The sequence below is a fragment of the Solanum verrucosum genome, unplaced genomic scaffold, assembly GCF_900185275.1.
Source record: "Solanum verrucosum unplaced genomic scaffold, falcon-dt-bn FXZP01000268.1, whole genome shotgun sequence".
In the NCBI taxonomy this organism is placed as follows: Eukaryota; Viridiplantae; Streptophyta; class Magnoliopsida; order Solanales; family Solanaceae; genus Solanum; species Solanum verrucosum.
In genome coordinates this window covers 1,661,540-1,680,712 of record NW_026019957.1, presented here as the reverse complement: position 1 = coordinate 1,680,712, position 19,173 = coordinate 1,661,540, and the positions used below count along the sequence as shown (strand labels likewise).

General features: G+C 33.9%; 1 protein-coding gene and 1 pseudogene across 11 annotated transcripts in view; both read right to left on the bottom strand.

Moving 5' to 3' along the window:
• The window catches only part of LOC125814469 (uncharacterized), a 45,207-nt gene that overhangs the window by 8,080 nt on the left and 17,954 nt on the right, over window positions 1-19,173 (bottom strand). Inside the window, exons 1-3 of one of the 11 annotated variants that reach the window (XM_049493920.1) lie at window positions 3,092-3,146; window positions 2,915-2,976; window positions 2,465-2,533 (exon numbers count right to left, since the gene is read on the bottom strand). The exons of 9 other annotated variants lie outside the window; for them this stretch is intronic. In XM_049493920.1, coding sequence (XP_049349877.1) covers window positions 2,465-2,533; window positions 2,915-2,976; window positions 3,092-3,146 — 186 coding nt within the window. Of the gene's footprint in view, window positions 1-2,464; window positions 2,534-2,914; window positions 2,977-3,091; window positions 3,147-19,173 lie in introns of those variants that run through there. One more of the 11 variants, XM_049493919.1, reaches the window with a different exon arrangement.
• The window catches only part of LOC125814486 (dolichol-phosphate mannose synthase subunit 2-like), a 33,564-nt pseudogene continuing 27,533 nt past the window's right edge, over window positions 13,143-19,173 (bottom strand).

The following is a 19,173-nucleotide window of genomic DNA, read 5'->3' as shown; positions in this document are numbered from 1 at the left end:
ATCAAATGGCTTTTTTGAGAGGTAGACAAATAATGGATGCAGCATTGTTGGCCAATGAATTGGTAGACTCCAGGGTAAAGCAAAAGAAACCGGGGATTCTATGCAAGCTAGACATTGAGAAAGCTTACGATCATGTTAACTGGAATTTCCTCCTGAAAATTCTAAAGGACATGGGATTTGGAAGCAAGTGGATTGGCTGGATCAAGTATTGCATTTCAAATGTGAAGTTTTCCCTCATCATAAATGGTAACACCGAAGGTTTCTTTCGGTCCCAGAGAGGTCTCAGACAAGGAGACAAGGAGACAAGGAGACCCTCTGTCTCCATTCTTATTCTTAATAGCCATGGAGGGGCTGAATCATATGTTCAGGAAGGCAAAGACAAATGGATGGGTGAGAGGCTTTAGTGCACAGGCAGAAATGGAGATCACACATTTATTTTATGCTGATGACGCTCTTATATTTTGTGAGGCAGAGAAGACACAGATTAGGCATTTAAGAGCTATTCTCACTATATTTGAGGGCATTTCAGGTCTACATGTCAACTGGTTGAAGAGTCATCTCTTTCCTATCAATAATGTTGACAATATGCCTAGGCTAGCCGAAACATTGGGTTGCCAGGTCGATGCACTACCAACAAAATACCTGGGACTACCTTCGGGAGCAAAGAACAAAGAGCTGGAAGTGTGGAATGTGGTGTTGGAGAGATGTGAGAGGAAACTAGCCAAATAGAAAAGCCAGTACCTGTCTCTCGGTGGCAGAGTAACACTCATCAAATCAGTGTTGGATTGTCTACCCACCTACATGATGAGCTTATTTCCAATCCCCAAGAACATTGAGAAGAAAATTAATAGGCTTCGGAGAACTTTTCTATGGCAGGGTAACAAGGAAAAGGGAGGCTATAATCTGGTAAAGTGGGAGTCAGTCACACTCAATAGAATCCAAGGAGGCTTAGGCCTGAAGAACCTGAGTCTACAGAACAATTGTCTACTTCAGAAATGGTTATGGAGATTTTGTACTGAAGACAGAGCCTTATGAAGAAGATTCATTGCAGGCAAATATGGTTTATTTAATCAATGGACAACTAAAGAGGTTATGGGCACTTTTGGATGTAGTGTTTGGAAGACCATTAGAAGATGATGGCCACACTTCAGAAGCAACATATGCATGAGTGTGGGGGATGGTCTAAAGACAGAGTTCTGGAATGAAATATGGTTAGGGGAAGACAATTTGAGAAACCTATTTCCTCATTTGTATACTCTGAGTTTGCAGAGCAATGCCACTGTGGCACAAGTCTGGAGTCAACAGGGTTGGGATCTAATTTTTAGAAGAGCATTAAACGATTGGGAAATTGAGGAAATTGCCAAGTTATTAGAGGTCCTCAATAATTTCCCAGGTACATCTCCAAGATCTGACAAGCCAATATATGGAAAATACACAAGCAAGGGGTCTACACAGTGAAGTCATGCTATTGGAAGATGAACTACAATATTTCATTGACTGAGAGATGGCCATGGAAACTAATTTGGAAGGTGAAATGTCCATCAAAAGTCTCATGTTTTATTTGGCTACTGATTAGGAAAGCATGCCTTTCTCATGAAGCTTTACAGAAAAGAGGCATGCATATTTGTTCAAGATGTTTTATGTGTGAACATGAAGCTGAGGTAAATAATCATCTGTTCATTCAATGTCAAACAGCTACAGGGTTGTGGAATACGTTTTTGTGCAGTCTGAGGATTAGTTGGGTGATGCCAAAGACTACTTTGGAGGTCCTGAACAGCTAGCCAGGAGTTGGAAGTAGAGGCAAGAAGGAAGAATGGTGGAAGCTCATCCCAGCATGTATCTGGTGGTCTATATGGAAGGAAAGGAATACTAGGTATTTTGAAGGACAGAAAATCAATTTTCAGAGGATTAAAACAAACTGTACTAGTCTTCTATTTTATTGGTGTAAACAAGACTTAGTGGGGGATGGGGTAGAATTAGTTGATTTCTTAGGAAACTTGTAATCTGATTACCATCATGGAGGTGTGCTCATCACACTATGGGATGTAAGTTTCCAATTCATCATCTCTTGGATGATGAATCTTTTGTGAATACAAAGTTACTCTTATCTCAAAAAATGCTTATTGTCTTTTAAGAATATACACTCTAAAACCAAGTAGTATGTATATAATATTTTTGTGTTTAAGGCCTCTTAATGTCATTCTACGGAAAGGAAATTGAAATTTAGAAAGGTTAATTCTAATTGATAGGTAAAATAGATCATCTATGTTGCTCGGACTCTTCAAAAATGTCAATGAGTGTGTGTCAGATTCTCCAAAAGTAGTGTATTTTTGGAGAATCCGTTACGGGTGAGGCATCAAAAGTGAAGAGTCCGTGCAACTAGCAGATCACAACTCGATTGATCATCCAAAAAGTATATTACTAATAAATAAAATAATCTTAATGACAAGATTAAGCTGGGTACCTGTGCAGCAATGACATCCGAATCTCCACCATCTGATTCCCCTGTCTTTTCATAACTTTTGACCAAATTCTGCCACAAACATTGGAAAAGAAACGTTTAAACTCACCACGTGTGAATAAAAAAAATTTCATCATGCCCCTTGGCAGTTTTGCTTTCAATTTATATTATCTGGTCCTAGCTTGCTCCCTTAGTGACTCGACTCCCTAGTGCTCCCTTAGTGACTCAAACCTATAACCTTAAGGTAAGGGACTCGAACCTATAACCTTAAGGTTGGAGGTGAAGGATGCTTACCATCTAAGCGATTCTAGCTCATTAAAGATGCAACAATAGACACATAACACACATAGTAACATAGATATACAACCGTACCATCTCTATAACAGAATTGAAAAAACACAAAGCAAATCGAATCTAACTTCAAGCAATTAAAAACCTAGATTGAACACATACCTGAAGCTCGCCTATCACATCCGATAATTTTCCGTTTTTAAACAACAAAGTACCAGTATACCCTACATATACACACAAAAACATACATATTTCATACAAATATCAGATCAAACCACAAAATTCACCACAATCAATCACAAAATTACAACACACTAGTCGCTGATTAAGTGTATATACCTGCTCCAACGATGAAGACGATCTTTGTTAAGCCTACTCCAACGTGCATAGCCATGGCCAGCGCTAGTCCAGCGACCAAAAATCCCTAATTTTTTTGTGTTTTCCGGCGACGGATCGAGGGATATTGGAGTTGAATGTTTTGAAAAAGAGATACAAATGGCACAGAATGTAATCTCTTTTTATTTATTGGCAATATTTAGCCCTTTTTTATTTTTATAACAAAAAAAGCTTTTTTTAAAATTGAAATTGGCATATTTTAGCCCACGTTATTCTATGAGAAGTTATTTGAGTTTATTGGGTAGTGGGTCAGTTTTTCCTTCTTTTTTTTTCTCCTCTTTTCCACGTTAATTTTAGTTAGCTTTTAGTGATATTGTAAATATTTAACCATTATTCTTCCATTCACTTATACAATAGTTGATGTTACTTTTTAGAATTCCTTCCGTAAAAATATACTATGTGTCTATTTTTTCTTCATCTTTGTATTTTGTTCTCAACTCTTTTCATTGTTTTTAAGATTTAAAGATTCAGGTTTATATATTTTGGTGAAAATTTAAGAGATAGTAATTGTTTGTGGGTAGCAATTGTCATGGTTAAGAAAACAATTCCTAAAATTACTCCTAAAAAAGGAGATTCTTTATGTTTTTGTTGGATTTTATTTTCTAATTATCAAATCTATCCATTATCAAAATAAAAATCTAGTATTTAGAGATTAGTCTCCATGCTAGTTCGATCAGGAGTTAATATCTCAAAAGGTCATTGAAGTATGAGAATTTAACTAGCAAAGTCATTGAACTTTGTTTTGTTTCAATAAAATCACTCAACTTAACACTTTTATCTTCAAAAATCACTCAACTACCTTAATCATTAAAAATAAATGTGACATAATAAAATAAATTATTTTTTATTTCATATAATCATAGACTCCACAAATAAACAAAAAAATTTAAAAAAAAACTAAAAATGGTGCGGATTTTGACCTTTTTTTGAAAAAAAGAAAATGTTGCAAAATAAAAAATAATGTAAAAAGTGGTGAATTTTAGATTCGTTATTCCTCTGTGGATTGTTCTAGTTCGGTGAGTCCACTAGAGGTTCACACTTTCTTTCTAGTTTCTTGGTGTAAAAAATATATTTTGAGAAAATGGGAATTGTTTGAAAAAATTTAAAATTATTCAAAATGTAATAGAAATTACATTCAATGGGAGAAGGTGCCTGGAAATGGTGCAGATTCAGTTTTTTCAAAAAGTAAAATAAAATTGTAAAATAAAAAATAATGTGTGAACTCGTTTTTATATGGTATAAAATAATTTATTTTGCCATCTCAATTTGATTTTAAAGATAAATGTACTTGACTGATTTTTAAAGATAAAAGTGTTAAGTTAAGTGATTTTATTGATACAAAATAAAGTTTAATGACTTTGTTAGTTAAATTCTCATAGTTCAATGACCTTTTGAGATATTAACTCCTCGATCAGTTACATAAATTGACTTACTTATTAATTTTTTGTTATCTGACTATTGAATGGTATGAAAAAGCAGAAAATACATATATACAGTAATGGCCTCAAATTGAAAAGTACAGTCAGTGCCTGCTCAACGGCTTCATGGATCTCCTCTCAGACACAAATCGCTACCACAACGGACCAATGTTGCAACATATAAAATGGATCAATTACTCAATTACTGATTACGATTTCTTGAATAGTTATTTTCATGAGAATAATGCAAGAAATGGAGAAGAGAAAAACAATTTTAAATTCATTCCCATCCAACTCTTTTTAACAAAGCAATGCATATATGTAGTGGCATGAAATTTATATTACTGTGTGATGTGCTAAGTATCAGTTGACATGTCTTCAAGTATGCTTTACATGGCAGATGCACCATTTTGGCATTCCTCTCTGTTGCAAGCACATTTTGCATGTATAAAAACATAAAAGACAACAAAAACTCATAAGAATGTCAAATCCACATAGGTGAATAGTTGAAATGAGAAATCCTAATCTAATAAAAAACAATTACCAGGATTAACAACTATTGAAATGCATTTCTGAGTACATATAAAAGAATGGTATACATAGACTTTGTTGATCAGACAAAATAAAGATTCTGATTTTTATTATAAGAAAAACCCAATTATATTCACAAGGAAAGAGAAATACACAATTTTCAAAATCTACTATTCTGAAATGGATTAGGATTTTAAGGGGGGGAAAGTTGTAAGTAACTGTAGAGTAGCAGAAAAAATTAGCGAGAAATTTTAATGATGAACAAAACGGAATGGAATTGGAGTTGTCGAATTTAGTAATTTAACTTCAAATTTCAATCAGATTAATTTAATTCTTGAACTATTCCATATATGTAGCAATGACCATGAAACTAAAGTGACGAAGCATCACAAATCGCAAAGAAATCGAAATTCATACAAATAACAAAAAAGAGAGTACATTACTGAATCTGTGAGCTTCAAAGGAGAAGAAAAAGAAAATCGTGAATCAGTGAATGTCTATCAACAACAAACATCTTATCAATCAACAACAAACATCTTATCAGTGACTATAATAATGTACATGACATCAATGAATTCATAAAATATTCTAAAGAAATAGATACACATTATATATAATTACTATATGTAACTTCTATTTTTCTTTAGGCATGTTCTGATGTTATGCCCTTCTTGTCCACATTTTCCACATGAAGTTTTATATGTTTTTTTTGTTGATTTCCAAGCTTTTTCTTGTCTTTTTTTTTTGGGTCTTCCTGGCACTTTGTTACCTATTGGATGCAATAAAATTTCTTCAGCCACTTCTTGGGGTAAGTCTTATGTACTTTCATCGGGCATTGGATGTACGGGGATATCATGTCTTCATCATGTTCTCCTTGGTATAGTATAATGAGTTGTAATCATCTCCATCCAAGCCTTTTTTTATGTAATACTGCTAAAGCATGTGGACATGGAAGTTCATCGAGTTGAAATTGTTGACATGTACATGTTTTTGCTTTTATACAAACGATGAAAGTTTTCCCCATATGTGTGACGGTATGTAGGTAATCACTTGAAGGTCGCACCTATTGAGGATAATTAATATGATTAGTATAAATATTTATGGTGTGCAATTTATATTTAGAAAAATTAATATGATTAGTATAAGTAATAGAACTTACCATCATATGTAGTGCAATTTCCAGGTTATCAACAAGAATTGATTCATATTTTGCTGTAAGTTTAGTATTTGTATACAGAGCTTCTTTTGACTTGTCATAGTTCCATTTCTCAATTAATTTACGCATCTCTTCAAGTAGCCTTGTTACTGGGAGATCTCGTGCGTCTTTTGTTGCTGAGTTAAGCGACTCTGCTATGTTGGATGTCATGGTCATAGTTCTATTACTTGTGGAATGTGCCCTTGACCATTTACTATAGCCAATTTCATACAGGTAAGATTTCACTCGATGATCAATGCGATTAACTTCAGCAATATAGTAATCAAAATCTTGCACAGTGTATGCGCGAGCCATTGCATAATATATTTCCCTTAATTGTAATTGGTTTCTCCTGAAATTTTCTTTGATGTTTTTCCACAGATGCCACATACATGCGTAATGTGGTAAATCTGGAAATATAACCGATATAGCTCTAATTATGCTTTGATGTCTATCTGATACAAAACACATTTTATCCCTCACTCCATACGCTTTCTTGAACTTTTCAAAAAACCATTGCCATGATGCATTATTCTCGGAATCAACAATTGCGTATGCCAATGGTAATATATGTCCTAAATAAATCATAATGAACTGTAAGTGTGGTATAATGTTTTGAGAAAAAAATTATTTGTGGAGGCAATTAATACGATCTGTATATGTGGAAAAATATATTGAAATAAATAAGAGTTGTATACATACCTCCAACATCTTGACAACTAGCAGTTAGAAATGTTCCATGATAAGCTACTTTGAGAAAGCTTCCATCAACAATTACAACTGGCCTGCAATTTACCCAACCTTGTATTGAAGAATTTAAAGCCACAAAAGCATATTGAAAATGTCCATCGACTGTTTTTTGTAAACTGACAATAGATCCTGGATTTGATTGTGTCAACATGTGCAAACATCTTGGTATCTCAGCATAGGATTCTGTGGGATCACCCCTAACCATTTTCAATGCTTTTAACTTTGCTTGATGTGCTTTCCAGTATGTCAAATCAAGTCCAAATTGTTTATTCATATCAGTAATTATGTCTCTTGCATTGTATACAACTTTTGGATCATGATATTTGTACTATATTGCTCTTCCAAGTATAGTTGAGGTAGCAACTCGTTGCGACATTAGTCTATCCTTTGCAGGACAAGTGTGTTTAGCAATGAATCGTCTCACTTTGAATATTTTTGACTTGTGCAATGCTGATCATTTTAATTTCCAAGTGCAATCTTCATTTACACACTGAAGGAAAAATCTGAAATGTATACAAAGTTTTATTGAATGAATACACGGATATGTATACATGAATGTAGTGTATACATGAATGTGCATTCACATGATAAAAACCCGGTCATGATAAAAGATAATTCGATACTTAGGTTAATTTTTTGAGTGAATGAATACATGAATATGTATACAATAATGCATTGTATACATTACTATTCAATCACGTGATAAAAACCAATCTTTTGATAATATTAATTTCAGTCAACTTGTAAAATTTATAAGTAATTGGTTTCATAAAGTATACCATTTTTGAAAAGGTATACATTGTAGTAGATATCATAGATTCATATTCTACTTATACTAATTGAATAATACCTTGATGAACTTGATATGTTCACTTTAAATTGAAACTTCATTTGAATTGCATAATTTTCAATGACAGACTTCAAAATCTTTTTATCCTTATATAGTTGACCTTCTGAGGGTACGTTAGCAACATCACTTTCAATAATATTGCATTGTTGAAAATATGTAATCTGCCGAGCAGCCATGGTATGATTTGGGTATCGACCTCCTCATATTCTTCTCCAATAATTGAAAGTGTATGATGAATATCTATAGCTTTCCAAGTTATGCACAATGGATTGTCTTTGAAGTTTCCTGAACCTTTTTTCAATTCGATGTATACTTGTAATCCCATAGTGTTTCGTATCCACATAGGCATAGAATTTTCATCAATTTTATAATGAAATTCAAATGAATTCAAGGAAGTATACATTTAGATGGCTTGAAATCTAGAGAGTGAATCCGTTGAAATCAATGTTTGTTGTAATAACCACCCCATCCATGGAATAATTTACAAAATTATTTGTGCTATCCCATTCTCCGCTATGATGAATCAACACTATCAAAGACGCCATTTATTTGTTGATATTTGTAGTAGAACCTCGTTAATTTTTTATTTTTTTTGTATTGGACATGAAGTTTATGAATTTATGGAGTTATGGACGCTGAATCGCTTATTATCTCTAGGAGTTATGTGGTTTCCCACGTTCCGTCTTTAATGCCAGTTGAGTGTGGCAGTTAGTTTCTCCAAAAAAAAAAAAAACCCTATTAGTTGTAGTATGTTAATAATGGGCTATTTTGTGCTCCTTATCTTTTGGTCTATTATATGCATTTTAATTATGGGCTATATATTGCTAATTTTCAATAATAGTTGTATATATATGTCATTTACTCGTTTACATTGAAGCTTGATGGGCTTTAATCGTGGTGAGATAAAACGACAGTTTTGCTACTTATTTGGTTTTTTTTGTCAATCACAATATTACCCATTTGAGATTTGTAGAGTCTCCACTTGTCGTGCGAATTCAACCACGCGAAGGGTACATTAGTGTTTTTACTTACTTCCCTTTTTAGTCTCGTTTTATTATTAATTGTAGACTTATACATATGCAGATGAATAATAAATACTCGTCGTTTTTAGTGTTTAGAAAAATTATAATAATATAATCGTTTAACTTTATAAATGGAGTTTGGGAGAATATAATATATTCAAGTTTTATGTGTATGGATTAGAAGGTCCAAATGTAAATGAGATAAACTAGATGATTATATGAAATAACAATAACATTATCGTTATTATTGATCAAGAACTTCATCATAACAATGTGAATTAAAGAGTGTCGATTTATAATATTTATATCGTTCAACGTAGAATAAATATTGTAAATATAGCTATTATATTTTATAATCTACAAATAAAGTTACGGATTTTGAATAATCAAATATTTTAATTTATTGTTCTTTGAGTTGCAATATTAATTTACTTTCGATAACGTATTCATGTTAAATTTTCATTTTCTAAAGGTATAGTATTATTATCGAAGAATCCGATATCCATTATTCATATTTTTTAAGAATCCGACAAGCATTCATAATTTTTTAAGAATTCGAGCAGTTACTAGCCAAAAATATTGCTTTTATCAATTCCTTTTAATCTAAAAAAAAACATGTAGTCAACTCCTCCCGGAAGAAGAAGAGAAAACCACGGTCGTGTCCGGCGGCATCTCCACCGACCACCGCCGCTGGAAGGAGGAAATTCACTTCATCGACCGGAATCTCTATCGTCACCGACGCTAAAAGCTGTCGGAAGGAAAAAATTGTCTATTCTATCCTTGCATTCTCTCATTTTCAGCGTTAAAACCACTGCTAAATCCTACTGTTTCACTTCATTTCTTCTTCGTTTTCAATCTCAAGCTCTAAATTTAGAAAACTTTCACAATTTTCAACTCATTCATCATTCGACGATTCTCGAGATTTTTTTGTACCAAAACCCAAGCAAAACGACGATGATTCTGATGATAAACCATTCTCATTTGTTGATGAATGGGGCGAGAGGTCGAAACCGGAGCTCCGACCCATGACGAAGTTATCGGAATCGGATCCTTCTATTGACGTAGACGAATGGGGTAGAGCTGAGCTAGGGATCAACAACACTTCAGGGATTGAAGATGAGTGGGGCGAGAAGTCGTTTCCGGAGCTCCGACCCGCGAAAACGGTATCGGATTCGGATCCTCCTATTGACGAAGACGAATGGATCGGTGCTAAGCTAACAGGCAACGACAACATTGATAGAGTTAGAAATCAGGGTGTTTTCGAACCCGAATCGATGGAGGAAGATGGATAGGAGTGGGGAGAATCAATGCAGGTGTTGAAGAAGACGAGAGACTTGCAGAGATGAAAAGGTGCTTAATTGACACGGTCTATGGAACAGATTTTGGGCTCAGGGCCTCATCCGAGGCTCGAGCTGAGGCTCTGGAGCTGGTTGCTAAGTTGGAGGCAGCAAATCCAACTCCAAATCCAGTTGTATTGCTTGACGGGAACTGGATTTTAGTGTGAGTTCTTGTTTCTCATTTCAATTTTCAATTTTCTGTTTTTGGCTTTATTTACCTGTGGTGGAATGATATGTGCTCGAATTGAATGGAGTCTATGTTGTCGAACTTCCCAAAATTGTTGTTGCACCTGTGTCGAAAACTATAAATCACTACTTTTGGAGGATTCAACATGCACCGATGACATTTTTGAAGAGTTTGAGCAACATAGATCATGGAGGATTGATACTTGATTCCGTCTTATTTAGAATATAGAAGTAGATGGTTATTGAATGATTGATTGGCTTAGATAGCCACTCAACTAGATTAGAGTACAATTGACATGATTTGTTTACAGAGCTACTTGGTACTTGTTATTGGTGGAAGGTAACACGTTTCTGTGTTATTAGTTGAGTGCACGAGAGCTGGCCCGGACACTACAATTATCTCGTGTTAGGGGCAATGAATTTGTGTTTTTGAGTGTGTTTTGCGAGGGAAGAAAGTGGCTTTTGGGTGAATCTTTGCTCTAGGATTAATATAAGGTCTCTCATAGAGAAGTGGACATATTTTGGGAGTCCTAATAGGAATAGCTGATTTCCGATTTTGAACGAGGACTTCTATAAAGCCTTCAGATTTTGACTTGGCTAAGATTGTTGTTGAACTTCTCTGCTTATTGATGTAGGAGGTATACTTAGAGATGATTACCTTCCCAAAATTTTCGGCATTTAACTGCAAGTTGGAGCACCATGTGATGGTGATTCGTTAACTGCAATTTTTATTAATTCCCACAGCAGCATGCCTAAGTATTCAATGTTGTAGTGCCAGTGTTGGTTGCAATATACTAAAATGCCTGCACACAGTGGTGGTGCTAAAGGAAGGAAGGGAATTCAATTGAATCCCCTTCCGAAAATTACACTGTGCAAGTAGGGTAAAAACATTTTTTTTGTATATATATATATAGATTGTTGAATCCCCTTGACATATATAGAAGAGTTGAACTAGTTGGAAATGTAACCATTACATGCATTAACTGGATTGAGGTAGATAACCACAGGGATACTACTATGCTCAAACTCATCCTTAAGTTGCTTCCTGATGTGTCAGGTTTACTGCATTTTCTGAGCTGTTACCTCTTCTGGCTGTGGGCACCATTCCTTTGTTGAAGGTCGAAAAGATTAGTCAAACAATTAGTATGAGCAGCCTTACCATAGAGAACTCAACTACATTGTCAAGCCCTGTAGCCACCTCGTCTTTCAGTGCAACTGCTGTCTTTGAAGTTCAGAGTCCATCAAGAATACAGGTACCTTTTTTGGACTGCACTGTTATTTCTTCAGAGAGGTACTAGAGTGTCGTATGTGAAGAGAATATGATCAAAACTGTACTACAGTCAAATAAGATAATAGTCGTGGTGATGTGACTCTCTGCCCCTGGCAAACAATGCATAGTTTATCTTGATGAACCTCCATAAGTTTGTAGAGTACATCTGTAGCTGTGTGCATTCATATACTAACTAGTACTTGCCTTTTTAGGTTGAATTCAAAGAAGGGACATTTAAGCCTCCGGAGATCAAGTCAAAAATAGATCTGCCAGAAAACATGGATATCTTTGGCCAAAACATAAGTTTGTCACCTCTACAGCAATATCTGGGACCTCTAGAAAATGCTGTGGCAGGTATAGGCCGAACTATTTCTGGTCTGCCTCCTCTCAAGGTTCCAATTCCAGGTGAGAGGACAAAATCTTGGCTTATTACAACATACCTTGACAGTGATCTCCGGATTTCTAGAGGAGATGGCGGGCTTGTTGTTCTCATTAAGGAAGAGAGTTCTCTTCTAGATCAGTAGCAAGGTCCGACCCTGTATGTATATGATATGTAGAGGTCCTTGGAGCTTCATATATACAATACATAGCTGTAAAGAGATATACATCTTGTCTTTTTAATCTATAATGCCATTTGTATAGTGGCCATTATTCAGAGGAAGGAAACTGAAAATTGGAAAATTAAAAGCATTTGCATATAATATATGCTATTTTGAAGCTCTGGTGTTATTTGTTTCCAGTGGTTGGTAAACTTATGTCACTCTGCCTTCTCTTGAGGTCAAAATTAGTTTCATTGCAATATTACTATCATGAACTTGCGAAGTATGTAGGGGGTGAAGAAAGTCCTCTCTTATAGGAGAGGGCCTATTGAATGAAAAAAGAAGTCTTCAAGAAGTGTCGTTAGAAATCATGAAAGAAATAGCTTTGAATAAAGATGTGTTAGCAGAAGTTTGATAACGATGGGTGCATGTAGGATCCTCCAAAAGTTGTGCTTGGAGGATCCCACACGAGTGCAACAACATCATTGGAGAGTCCGAGCAACATAGGCCAAATCTTTGGCCACAACAAAGGGAAAGGACTATCACCCACATTCTTAAGTGAAAAGCAAAGCTACAACAAAGGCAAAGAACTTTCACCACATTCTTGAGAGAGAAGCAGGTGGTGGTGCATACATCCTACCTTCCCTAGACCCACCTTATTTTGTTTTATATTTTCGCTTGTGGCGTTCAAAGTAGTAATTGATGATTCAATGGTGGTGGTCGAAACCAAAAGACTTGTTTCGTATAACTGTCATTGATCAAAGTTTTTTACACTCCTCCAGCTAATAACAAGAGAATAAATCAACCATGTCTTGTTTAATACCTGTGTGTACTGAGTAGTGACAACTACAAAAACATATCGAGAGGTTCCAAATTGTAGTGAACTCCAGAAAAAACTATGTGGTCTCCGACATGGGCTATTCAAAATGAGATGCGCTAAAAAGATGATTAATTATCATGAACTCGATAGAGCAAACAATGGACTTGCCGCAGCCACGTCATGCCTTCTTCTTCTTGGACTTGAGCATGACGTATCCAATAAACACGCTCAAGAAGCAGATGAGTGCCACTGCAGCATATACAGGAATGAGAATAGCGTATTCTTGTGGTAGAACTTTTGCACGAAATGATCGCTATCTACAAGAGGCTGAAAGAACAAAACAACATTTGCACATCAATCTCCAGATAAAACTTAGGTTGCAAAGGTCAGCTATGTTGCTCGGAATCTCCAATAATGTTGCCACACCCGTGGTCAGATCCTTCAAAAACGTACCGCTTTTGAAGGATCCAACATGCACCTGGCGACATTTTTGAAGAGTCCGAGCAACATAGAAGGTCAGTACAGAATGGGATGGAAGAGAATATGAGCTGACCAGAATGATAACCCAGAAGGTATAATATGTAAAAATGGACAAACTAGTCAATGTTAAAATGAGCCCAACAGCTCTGTCAGCTAACTCCATCGAGACTCCTCTGCTTGTGCCCCCTGTAAAAGAAGAACGTTTCAGTTAAGAACTTGTGTACCTTACAAGAAGAGGATCAAAACAAAAAAATTGGCATGGTCACAGGTTTGCCGGTACCATACAAGGTTCAAGGGACTAAAAGGAGAGAAGATAGAAAAAAAATTTGCCAACATAGTTTGGTAAAATTTCTTATGTCATTGTTTGGGTGCTTGTTTTAGTCTATAAAGTGACTTAACACGTTCGCAAACTATCTTTTCTTTATCAGGAACCACAATACCCTCGGGTTGTTCCATGTAAATGTCTTCCTCCAATTCTCTATTTATGAAAATTGTTTTCACATTCATTTGATGAATTTGGAGGTCATATACCGCAACTAATGCAATTAACATCTGAATGAATGTAATTCTAGTTACTGGGGAGTATGTGTTGACAAAATCAAAACCTTATTTTTGTCTACAACCCTTGACAAAAAGTCTTGCTTTGTATTTGTCAGTAGTTCTATCCACTTTCATTTTCCATCTGAAGATTCACTTTGATCCCAAAGGTTTATTTTTTGGAAGTAAATTAATTAACTTCCAATATGGTTGCTCAAGATTGAATCAGTCTCACTATTGACACCATCTTTTCAAAAGAATGAGTCTACAGAAGACACAATAAATGTTACAAAGTCATATTCAAAGGAAGTAGATGTCCTTTGACATTTACTACGCCTCTGAATCTCTTTATTAAGTACATTCTTTATTTTTCTTTCCAAGGTCTTTTAGACCCTTCACTAGACTACTCAAGTCTAATTTTACAGTCCACAGTCATAGGTCCTATTTTAATCCTTTTAGGAATAGGAACTTGGACTTAGGCTAGCACCCCACACTTTGAAATATTTTGAGTTGGATTTCCTTCCTTCCCATTTCTCATATGGAATAGATTGTGTCCTAAACAAACAAAACTTTTTATTGCTTTCTTTCTGAAAGACAACTTTTTGTTGTTCCGTTTTGTTGTAAGGATAGCTTCTCCAAACAAGTTTTGTGGTAAACCTGAACTTATAAGTAATGTAGCCATCATTTCCTCCAAAGTTCAATTTTTTTTTCAATTCTGCAATTCCATTAGATTTAGGTGAATAGGACAGTAGTGTGATGGATAAATCCACTTTCCAAACATATTTCTGCAAAAGGAGATTTATATTCTCCATCCCTATCACTTCTTATCTTTTCATGTACTGATTTCAACTTTAATTTAATTTTGTCTAGACATTTCTATTGCTTCATCCTTACCATTCAGCAAATAAACATAACCGTATCAAATGCAATTGTCAATAAAAGTTATGAGATACTTTTTCCCACCACGAGATGATGTTGACTTCATATCACAAATGTCAGTGCAAATCAACACTAAGGGATTAAAATTCCTTTCAACAGATTTATAAGAATGCTCAGCATACTTAGATTTCACACAAACTTGACATTTTAATTTATTGCACTCAAAGTTAGACAAAACTTCTAAGTTGATCAGTTTTCCTTACAAGGTTTTGTAATTGACATGTCCCAAGTGTTCATCACAAACAATTTGACTCAAGCAAGAACAAATAAAAATATTGAGTTTGAAAAGCTCTCCGTGAGGTAGCTTTTTCTTACAAATATTTGTTCCTATTTCTTACAATTTTGTGTGATACAAACATTGTTTAAAGTCATCACCTTGTCAAATGTCCTTTTCGGAAGGACCTTTCCATAACTTTCAATTTGATTGTTATAGAACTACCATGAACAAAGTTTCATCGGTTCCAATAAAGGCAATATAGTCCAAATGCTTCTTTTACAAAACATGACAAATGACTATTCACCAATATTCATGTCTATACAAATAGTTATATTTAATAGACATATCTTTTCATGAAAAATCACTACATTTTAAGTGACACTTTTTCATAAAAGAACTCAATCATTTTGAACAAGTATACATATAATTTGATAGTTTCATACTAGTCATACCATATACTAGTAAAACAGAAACTCAACGACCACAATATCATATATACTCCAAAAATTTTGTGGGTCTAACATAATACAAAAGTATCATCGAATTTCATATCTTGTACTCCAAATTTAAATTAGACACTAAGTCTAATTTTATCTTTGTCATAAGCAAAGAACCCCCCACATTTTAAATATGAGCTCAAAAATATTTTTCAAGTATTTGAAAATAGTTTTTCCACATATTTTTTCCCATGCTATCAAAGTGTCATTGGCAACATGAAACTTCTTTTGAAAATATTATTCTACAAAAGAATTATAATGCTTCAATTCTGTGACAATCTTTACACAATGTCAAAGTTCATTTCATAGAGGCACAAAATCACAAACTCTAAGTCACTAGTATTTTTCCTCTATCACAAATAGACATACCACGTAGTATTTAGAATACTAACAATAAAGACAAAAAAAAATTGTCAATTTATTTCTATATAACAATGAAGTTTATAGAAAGTCAAAAGTACAACATTGACTTATTATGTGAAGTTTTCATATTCTTCAAATCAATGGCATAGTCTAATTTATCCAGAGTAGAAAACTACAAAAAAATTTAGTCTACAAAAATCAGACACAATCAAATTTCACATGGAGTACAAAACTAAAAAAAAAAAAATTTTTAGTCTCCAAACAGAATTAAACATATTCTTAGATTATCACATAGATATGATTTTCTTTTCAAATAGCCTTCCAACTATAAAGTTTTGACATACTATTTTATCAAACAAAAATGTGCATCTCTAATTCTGCAAACTAAAGAATTTTAAAGGCAACACTTTTTGCCAAGGAAAATTCATTCAAAAAACCATATAGAAAATAGAATCAGAAACAGATTAGAAACAATATAAAAATATTTTTCTCAAAGAAAGAAAATCGAGCCCACTGAATGCACAGTGTCCCTTTAAGGAAATTATTCCCCTCAAGTACCCGAGGTTAATGGAATATATCCTCCCAAGATAGAACGATCTTACTCACCGGTGTATCAATATCTAAAACCACGGTGTCAGCGAACCACTCAACGGCAGTAAAGTACACTTAGAATACTAGATTTAGTAGTAGTAGAAGAAGTCCAGAAAAATTCGTATTAACTAAAATGAGAGGAAACCCCTCAATTTATAGAAAACAAATGGTAGTGTGAAAATGTTCTTATTGTGCCTTACCGGAAAGGTCACAAACCTTTGGAAAAGTCACAATCTTTCGGAAAGGTCACAACCTTTCATAAAAGCCGCAACTTTTCATAAAAGTCGCAACTTTTCATAAAAGTCACAACTCTTCATAAAAGTCGCAACTCTTCATTTTCCATTCACACCTTTTAAATCCCAACATAAAATAATATAGAAATCATAGCAAGTAACAACATACGACGATAGATACCAAAAGAAAAAAACTATAATAATAATAAGACTAATACGATAACAAACATATTAACAACTCTAAACCCTCGGCAGTGGTGGAGCCACCTTACTATTAGGGGGTTCATCCAAACCCTATTCGGTGGAAAATTATATAATTTATACATGGTTAAAATAACTTTTTAGGTATATATAGTAGATGTTGAACCCCCTTCGGCTACTTCGTGTGTCTATTTTTTCAGATTTTGAACCTCCTTATTGAAATCCTGACTCCGCCACTGCCCTTGGAAAGCAAAACAACCTTCCCCTACCTACCGCCCTATTTAAAATCATGAACTTTAAAAATCTTAAGTATTTCTTAAACTTTGTAATTAATCAAACTTTACCAAACAAATGCAGCAGACACGTTATCATTTACCAAACATAATCAATTCTTACGGTACAACCCTCCTTTAAGAGTATTTATTTTAGTGATAATTTTCACACTTCAAACTTATGATTTATTAATTATATAAAGATAATTTAACCGTGGCTACAAGCCTCCTTTTTCATATTGACAAAATATGAAATACATGCATGCTTGTGCCTAAAAATCCAAAAACAATGTTGAAAGTCAAAGAGATGAAAGTTGGACTTATTATTTTCAAACCTTAGAATTTTCATTATTATTTATTGTATTGGGTAGTATATTTATATTTTAATTAACGTAGCTATCAACAATGATATTTATAGGATAGAATTAGTCTTTTAAATTTTTGAGTTCTAGATTTTAGACTGTATATCTTAATAAATTTGAAATAGATTATTTGTGTATAAATATTGAGTAAATTTTTAATATAAAGATAAAAGTTTGGTTAAATTATTGGATTTTATGAATCTGTAACAAATAATGTAAATTCATCCTAGTTGTTTTCAACCATTAAACTATATAGAAAAGAAAAAAATTAAAAAGGGAATTTCGATTGCAAATTTATCTAATAGGATTCGTACTACATATAGCTAGAGCCGTCAATATGGGTTAAGCATGTTGGGCCGGCCTGGTCTAACCCGGGATTTAATATGGCTGAGCTAAAAATTTTGGAGCCCATTTAAGAAAAGAGCTTTTTAGCCCGGCCTGAATAAGTCTGCTGATTTATGAGGCTTGAGAAATATAGGTAGGGCCGGCCCGTGGGCCAATAAAAATTAATTAAAAATATAATATAATATTAAAATTTAAAATTAAAGAGATCCAAACTCAAAATCTATTTATAGTTTTTTAGGGAATCACTAAGTATAGAAGTTGCATCCACCATGAATATGTCCAAACACTTGTTGCTACTCGAAATTGGTTACATGGTTTTTCTCAAACTGGTAATATATTTTTGTGTACATTTAAATATTATAATTCTCAATTTAGTTATTTTTTAATATTTAACTAATTGAAACCGCATATAAATTGCAGATGAAAATGAAGATGCTAAGACAACCTTCCCACAAGTTGATTCAGATATGCTCGATGAAGACGATCATGAAGTGTTAGATACGCCATATGTTTCATGAAGTGTTAGATACGCCATAAGTTTCATAATTTTTTAAGGAGTTTATTTTTTAATTTTTTATGGTTGGAATATTGTCATAATTTTTGTGTTTTATTGTGATCATTGCAAAACAATTAGGCTAATATTTCTATTTAGATATTTATACTTTTACTTGAAAAAAAATTTAATAAATATTATAAAGATAATTTTATTTGTGGATTTGATTAACAAGTAGTAACATTAACACCATGTAATATTGTTTTGTCGAAATTTATGATAATATTTTTAAATTATAATTTATAATTTAATTTAATAATTATAAAAAAATATATAGCTTTTAAAAAAGTGGGTTGGCTCGGCAAGCCTGTAGCCCACGTACTTGTGGGTTGGGCCGACCGTTTTCTGGCCCACACCAAAAATGGGCTAGCCTAGCCTGGTCTGTAAAATGTCAAGGCCTGTATGGATTAGCCCGGATGGGATGGGCTAACCCATATTAACAGCTCTACATATAGCTCATTAAAAAAGAAAACACTTATTTGTAAGATCACACTTATTTATCTATATTAATTTAATT